Raw genomic sequence first — 8,546 nt, 5'->3', positions numbered from 1 at the left:
TTTAAATTAAAACTGCATTTATTTTCTTTGAAAAATGTATAAGCCATTTTTACACAATAGTAAAGCATCTCAGATGTAAAAACATCTGAATGCTAATTATTACAGAAACATGAATGTGTTAAGTTGTTTTACAGAATTTTAATTTTGACACACATAGTCTACATATAAATATTTAAATTAGTCAAAAGACGATGTTCTTCAACTGTGCCTTATTATGCAGAGATACGTCTTGCACAATCCCTAAAGATAATCATCCAGGTATTCATTTATTACCAGATATAAAAGGTCCACTCATTTTGGAACATAAAAATATACAACACATAGATAAAATAACACAGTGTTGGCCAACAAACAAGTTTCACAGAATGAACCATCTCTTTCAGCTGCAACTTCACATACATATAAGAGACAAACATTTCCTTATTATGATAAAAATGTAGAGAGCCAAATTAATTAAAGAGTAGAAAATTATTAATAATAACACATCTGGTAAATGTGTAGAAGGAAGCACACTATAAGATTTTGTGTATAAAAAAGCCCCCAGGAATCTTCTATATATCAAAGAAAGACAGATTTAAGAGTAAATTTAGTTAGAAGTATTTCCATTTCTAAAACTCTTAACTTGTAGAATAAACAGTAAGTTCTAAACAAGACAAATGATGACTTGTTAGTATAACCTGTCTAGACAGACCACTGCCATGAGATCACCTGCGCTTATTGACCACAGATTTATTGATGTAATGTGTTATGACTGGTCATGAGAGACCATTTTTGGCAGAGGGGGTGGTCTACTGTGATTTTGTCTTTAAGTGTGAATCCATGACCCTCACAGCTTGAACTATATAACAGTAAGGAATTCTTTACAATTATAAACTTTATCTTTTTTATTTCTGTCACAACCCTGCTCCACCCCTACATGGTGGCGATTTTCCAATATTGTTTCCAGATTCATCCCACTGTTGGGGGGTCTTGGCCTGAAAGAAAAAAAAAAGAATCTTGTGTCTAATTTGGTCATTTAAAAAATTTGTAACACAGCAAATTCATTTATATCTTTAAAAAAAACTTTCAACATATGATCAAAATATGTTTGTGCAGGGTAAGAGAATACCTAAAAATCTACAGGCAAACAAATCTGGTGTCAGAATCTTAATGTAACTAATTATGGTGGGTATACCTTATGCAGACTGGCCTAATGTAACTATGGTGGGTATACACTATGCAGACTGGCCTAATGTAACTATGGTGGGTATACACTATGCAGACTGGCCTAATGTAACTAATTATGGTGGGTATACATTATGCAGACTGGCCTAATGTAACTAATTATGGTGGGTATACATTATGCAGACTGGCCTAATGTAACTAATTATGGTGGGTATATGTTATGCAGACTGGCCTAGAAACAATTAGCTCATCATACATATTCACAATTTAAAGTTGCATGTACATACACTACATGCATACTTAAACTACATGCATATATCATGCAAGCATACACTACACTACATGTATGCATACAATAAATAAATAAATAAATAAATAAATAAATAAATATATATATATATATATATATATATATATATATACACATGTATGCATACACTACACGTATACATGCATACATACACTACATGCATATATACATGCATGCATACACTACATGCATGCATACATACACTACATGTATACATACACAACATGTATAAATATACTACATGCATGCATACACTACATGCATGCATACATACACTACATGTATACATACACAACATGTATAAATATACTATATGCATACATACACTGCATGCATATAAACACTATGCATACATACACTACATGCATACATACACTACATGTATACATACACTACATGCATACATACACTGCATGCACACATACACTACATGCATACATACACTACATGTATGCATACACTACATGCATACATACACTACATGCATACATACACTGCATGCATATAAACACTATGCATACATACACTACATGTATGGACACACAACTTGTATAAATATATTACATGCATGCATACACTACATGTATACATACACTACATGCATACATACACTACATGTATGCATACACTACATGCATACATACACTACATGCATACATACACTACATGTATACATACACTACATACATGCATACACTACATGCATACACCACATGTATTCATACACCACTCACATCATCAGTATGGTAAGCCATCTATTTCAGCATCTTTGATTATATAGTGTGGTATAAATTCATGTAGTGTAATTACTACATACCATGGTATATAATATATACTATAGTATTAGATCATTGATACTGATATGAAATAATATATTATAGTACTAATAATATATACCATGGATTAATAATAAATACCAGCTTTGGTAATACATGCCATTATAGTTAGTGTTAAAGCCAGACATTTTAGGCAGTTAAGACAAAATTATTCATCAAACAATTAAACATAGATAATCAAAAGGCTTATTACATGTTTCCAGGATATTTGCATTAATCTGGCTATTACTGCATCCCTCTCTCTGTCCCACCATATTTTTGCTTATTACAAGTGTTATGTCTATCATTTCTGTATGGTAGCTGATTTTATCTCATTTTTGTAATTTTTATTAATGACTGTAGTTGTACAGATTATCTTTAGTTAGATTCTGCCTACATAACTGGGGTCTGGTAAAAGTGTACAATTACAGAGATCTATAAATAGATGCTTAAGTATGTGCTGACTGTTACTAATAATAATCTTAATACTGAGACTTAATGACGACCTTTGGTTAATTTCTTATTGGCTGATGGGGTTTGGATTGTTCTAGAAGAATTCAATAACTTCCCATTGGTTGGGATAGGTCATATGAATAGGCAATTTCAAGACAAACTGAAAAGTAAGATCTGTCATGTGGGTATGTTGTGAAATATAGTCAAAACAGAAGGTGTGTATTAGGAGAGAACTGAGCAATCAGTTTCATTCCTTTTTGGCGTCATCCACATATCTTGTGTTCCTTTTGAAAGTATGTGGATGTGTTTTTGAGAGGAAATTCATTTGTTTGGACTGTTCAGTGGAAATAAAAAGTAATTGTTACTGGACTATAATATCAAATGATCTAATGGCAACAAAACGAAAGTTCTATCAATTATCTTTTATTAACTAATTCAATATCTTGAAGATAAAAGACTATTTAACAAGTCTGATAAAAAAAAATTGAGTCAAAACAGTGATAAACAAGCCCAGTCAAATCTTGTATGAAGAGGGAATTGCTGAGTCTGTTGGGCCATTTACATTATGCATGTCGAGTGACCACCCCTGGTCAGTCTTTCACATCATATCCAATATCCTTGTAAACAACCACCACTGAACTGAATCATCATGTAAAAATAAATAGTGAATGTAGACTGGATCTAAAGATGTGTAGTGACTTTATGGCTCAATGGAATGGAGTTTCTTTTTTCTTGGATTCTAATATTACTGTTGCTGCAGATTTTGAGCGTTTTACTGATGCAGCATCAACTCTCGGATTTGGCATTTTTTTCCAAGGCAGATGGTTTCAAGGATCGTGGCTGGATAATTTAGATGTATTAGGCACAGACAAGTTGTCAATGGCCCTGCTGGAAATTTACCTCATTGTAGTTGCAGCCCATGTATCAGGCCATATGTGGCAGAGAAAACGAAATTTGGTCCATTGTGACAATATCAATACAGTCAAGATAATTATGAAGCGTCGATCTAAGTCTCCCATGATAATGAAATTGCTCAGGCGTTTAACTTGGATATCAGCACAGTATTGTTGTGAAATTCTAGCTGAATATGTTCCAAAGAAAGATAACCTCATTGCAGATGCTCTCTCTCGTTTTAAGATGGAAAAATTCTGGCATCTGGCTCCAAATGCAGAAAAAACTCCTCACCCATGCCCAGTCTTAGAGGAACTGATATTTCACTAAACAAAACTGTGGACAAGTTACTACAAGCAGCACATAGCCCACAGACTCAATCGGTCTATTTGTCGGGTTGGAAAACCTTCAGTCATTTTTGGTCATGTTGGGTCGCTTGGATCATAGGTGTCATCAACCTTCAGGACCAATTGATGAGGATGTCCTTGTTGCTTTTGCGGCATATTGCTTCAAGAGTATTGGTATTCGATATACATCTATCAAGCTGTATTTGTGTGGTGTGAAGTATTTCTGTGTCAAACGTGGCATACATCACCCCCTTGATGGCCATTCGTATTCGTGCTGTCCAAGATTGCAAATGGTGTTGCGGGGTGTGAAGAAATTGCAGAATAATGGACCTAACTCAAGGTTACTCATCACCTTCGATATATTGACGCACATGTGCACCTTGCTTCAAAAAGGTTTCTTTAGTCCCTGGGTGGATGGTATGCTGCATGCTGCAGCTTCATTAGCTTTCTTTGCCTTCTTATGTTGTGGCAAATTTATGGTGACGTCAACAATGGATATGGAGTACTTGCATATCAGTGACTTTATTATTGCTGCATATAATTCTAATGGAACTTTAATGTTTAGAGTGTCAAAGGCCTATCCATTCTGGTATGGTGTGCAGATCAGACTTTTTGCAGTGCATAACTGTACGTGCCCCTTACGGGCTATGCACAAGTACCTAGCGCTCTGCAACAGGGTGGGTTGTCTTAGACCTTCAGATCCGTTATTTACTGCAGATGGTATTTATCCACTTTCTAGATCAGTGTTTTTGGAGAAGCTATGTTTGCTCCTGCATGTACTAGGCTATCCACAAGACAAATTCAAAGGGCACTCCTTTTGGATAGGGGCTGCCACTACAGCAGCAAATGCTGAGATCGAGGACCACAGTGTTAAAACGCTAGGCTGTTGGACTTCGGATTTTATTTACATTATATCAGGCCCTTGAATGATGCCATTCTGCGAGCACAGCAGGCCATGTGTGAATCTACTTATTCAACTATGCCTTTTTCTGGGATAAAGTGCATCTGATGCAAGTATGTTTGTTTTAATATAGGCTAGTTCGTGTGTGTCAGTGTGCTCTTTCGGAGGTGATCATTCAGATTCTTTACATGGAGTTATTTCTGAGAAGGGAGTAAGCAGATTCTGTGTATTGTACTAAGTGTTTCATTGCACATTGTTTTCTCTTTTTTTTTCTTCAGTTTTCTATGCAGTGTGATCATCAGATTCAGTCACTTGGTGAGGTGTGTTTTGCACTGGTAGTGTGTTCAATATGTTCTGCGGAACAGGATCATCAGATTCATCAGTATCTGGTGGATTTTAAGCATTGTGTTTACTAATGTTGTTTGGTGTATCTAGTTGGTTTCTAGTTCAATCAGTTTACTGCATGTGCACTGCAATCTGACTTAATTATTGAACTACATGAACTGTATGTGTGTCTGCAGAGTAGATTGTGGCGGTTTGTGAAAACTTTACTTTATTTATACATCAGCCCCAAACGGGCACAAGCCGTGAACACTGCAGTACTGAACTTACATGTTTATAGTTGTCTTAGTTTTGTCATATATGACTTTCTTACAGATTCTTGCAACACAGACTTGCTTACAACTCCACTCTAGATATAATGTGACTTTAGTCTTGGTATCACCATAATATTGTGTGCAGGCATGGACACCAGAATAGTCATACCTTGGCAATGGTTCTTGCAGTATTATCCATTTATGATGATTCACAGTTGCATAATTCTCAGTATGGCAATGATTCATTTTCATATACATAACTGCTTATATTGATTGTGATTTTCATGCTTATTTTAACAGAACTGCAGGTACATCTTGTCCATATCTATCCGTTACTTGGGGCTCTCCGTTGCATACTACTGCAGTTCCATTCTTGGCATGCAGCATCATTAGGGCATTCTGTCCCCAATCCACTCGACTTACAGACATAACAAGTTGTGGTGACTCTGCCTCAATACAGTTGCAATTCTACCTTAACAGTTATGTCAGTTAGTCATACTGGCGAGTCCGTCTCAAAACATCGGCAATTCTGCCTGGACATCAGTCATACTGGCAATTCTGCCTCATAGATAGGGCAAGTTGGCCATTTGGCCCTGACATCAGTCAGACTGGCAATTCTGCCTCATAGTTACTGCATGCTTCTCTACCATCTTACCACAACTAACCTCATGCAGTGGAGGGTGAGACCCAAGGAATGCCAAAGATATATACTTATGTACTGTTTTATAATGCTAAATAGTTGTTGATTAAAGAGTTTGAGACTATATCTCTATTAGTTCTTCTTATGCTTTAATGTATCATATAATCAGTTCACCTGTCAGTCAGTCCAGCTAGAGGTACATATGGTCCACCTGTCAGTCAGTCCATCTAGAGGTACATATGGTCCACCTGTCCATCATTCCATATATTTTAGATTGTGTAAATCAGTAGTATAAGTGAATCTTGTAACAGTATTCATCTGAGAGTATACTTGCCAAGTTTAATCAAAATCCAATAAAATAAATATACTTTATATAAAGTAATAAGCTCAGCCAATCAGATGCAAGATCATCTCATTAAGATGAATGCATCTGGCTCATTAATGGAACTTGTCTGATATCACTTAATCATGAGTATGTAGTCCAAGTTTGATGAAAAAAATGGCATCTTGATTGGTATCTAGGTCCATCAGTCCTATTCAAAAGCAACTCACGATACAATCCCATTTTCTAAAATGATTAAAATCTGATCATAAATATGGCATCCACAGCATTAAAAAGCTCAGCAAAACACAAGATTGCCTTATTAACATACACAGAGCTTGTGTGTTATTGAACTCAGAGTTCCTAATGATATAAAACCCTTATCCAAAATTTGATAAAAACAGATCACAAATATGGCCTCCAAAATGGTCACAAGCATTTGGACAGGTAGATGATCACAAATAATGGATGATGATACAATTCAAAGTAAACACTAGGGCCATATGATGAGCTCACTCGACCATGTGAGTTACAAATTAATTCTTCTAATTGCATGACATATAACTATTACAGTATGTGTATGTATATTCATTTATCTATATAAAAAAACATGTCTATTTTTCTATATACTTGTTAAATAAGGTTTTCTTTATAACAAACACTATTGTCTTTTTAAACAATCAGTTTTAATGCGGTCGTTTCAGCTTCCCTACAAACTTTATGGCTGCTTTGGACTTGGGACAAGGAAGAAACCTATTGATATAGAGTTCAAAGGGCCATTGTCAAGGTAACAAGAAACACAAGCAAATTCATTTTCAACCAAATCAGATACTACATAAACTTATATTTGACAGAAATGTATGGCCATATCAGATCTTGTGGTCAAATGGTCTATGGTAAAAGCAAAGAAATCTTTGATGAAAGCAAAAACTATCTTTAACAATTCTTTGCTTTGTGTACATTCAATAAATTTTACATTTGGTTTGTCCTTAATCTATGGCGAAATTTTATTTGTCTAAGGTTTCAAGCTGTCCAGAGACAAAGGCAAATAAATTATTGCACAGTCCAAGATCCCTTCACAGTGTGTAAACCATTCTACAAACAAGATGCCAAATTCTTTTTCAATGGTAACCCTATTGCAATGAGGGAGAAAAAAGACTACACACCATTACTGAGAGGGCATGGACACCAGAACTAAGTTCCTCCTTTAGAACTTCATTCACCATCCGATGTCTCTGGAAAAGAGATGAAATAATACTGCATTGGTTATAAATTACATCAAATAAAATCATGCTATTTATTTGTATACAGCTGGAGTACCAATGAAGAAATGTAATTTCTGTCTTAAAGAATCAATATCACTTTACAGCTCATACATCTATATAACAATAGACAGATAGACAGAGAGATAAATAAATAAATACTTTGGAAGAATGACATCTCTAGATTGTACCAGTCAGATGTAATTCAATTGAAAAATTAGGCATCATATTGAAATTTTACACAAACAGGTAAATTAGTCTTGACTTAAACCTGTAAAGTTTCTTGATTTTATTTACTGACATGATAATTTACATAATATTCTTAGACAAGAGGCCCAAGAGCACCTGTAATTGATCAATTGGCTAATATAACTTAACAGCATTAAGCAGGCTTATTTAGTGTTGTAAGAATGCATCCTATGTAAACTATCTCCTAAATTCTCATCATGTCAAGTTTAAATATTTTGCTACATCCTGATAAAAATTATTTCTAAAAATGCATAGAAAGAATTTATCCAAGATCTTGATCATATTAAACTCAGCAGATCAACAAATGTAGTTATTCAGATGCAAGATCACTTCATTAATAATGTTATGCATATCTATATTGTATCATTGTTGTACATTAAGATTGTTAGCACATCTGCTCATTCAATGTTACTGGCACATCTATGCATTCAATACTGGAATTCATTTGGAACACTCTATATATCTTCTGATTTGTGATTTTTAATATTATCTGGGATTTAATTTGCAAGTGAGTTCCTTTTAAATTTTCACTTTGTATTCTAGGGAAATAAAATATTTGTTGAATTTAAATTTGATGGTTTGCATTTTTTTCTTAC

At 34.7% G+C, this 8,546-nt stretch overlaps 1 protein-coding gene across 3 annotated transcripts in view; it reads right to left on the bottom strand.

Annotated features, from left to right (window-relative positions):
- Nucleotides 1–8,546, bottom strand: part of LOC149802424 (uncharacterized) — a 31,509-nt gene continuing 22,963 nt past the window's right edge. For all 3 annotated transcript variants that reach the window (XM_089951631.1, XM_089951632.1, XM_089951633.1), the window contains 2 exons: nt 7,606–7,674; nt 1–974 (listed from right to left, as the gene is read on the bottom strand). In XM_089951631.1, the coding sequence (XP_089807757.1) occupies nt 894–974; nt 7,606–7,674 (150 nt within the window). In that variant the 3' untranslated portion in view covers nt 1–893. The remainder of the gene's footprint in view (nt 975–7,605; nt 7,675–8,546) is intronic.

Source organism: Sinohyriopsis cumingii, chromosome 3 (assembly GCF_028554795.1).
Source record: "Sinohyriopsis cumingii isolate HCF-2022 chromosome 3, ASM2855479v2, whole genome shotgun sequence".
Classification (NCBI taxonomy): Eukaryota; Metazoa; Mollusca; class Bivalvia; order Unionida; family Unionidae; genus Sinohyriopsis; species Sinohyriopsis cumingii.
Note: the sequence above shows the minus strand (reverse complement) of the source record. Positions and strands in the feature narration are given on the sequence as shown.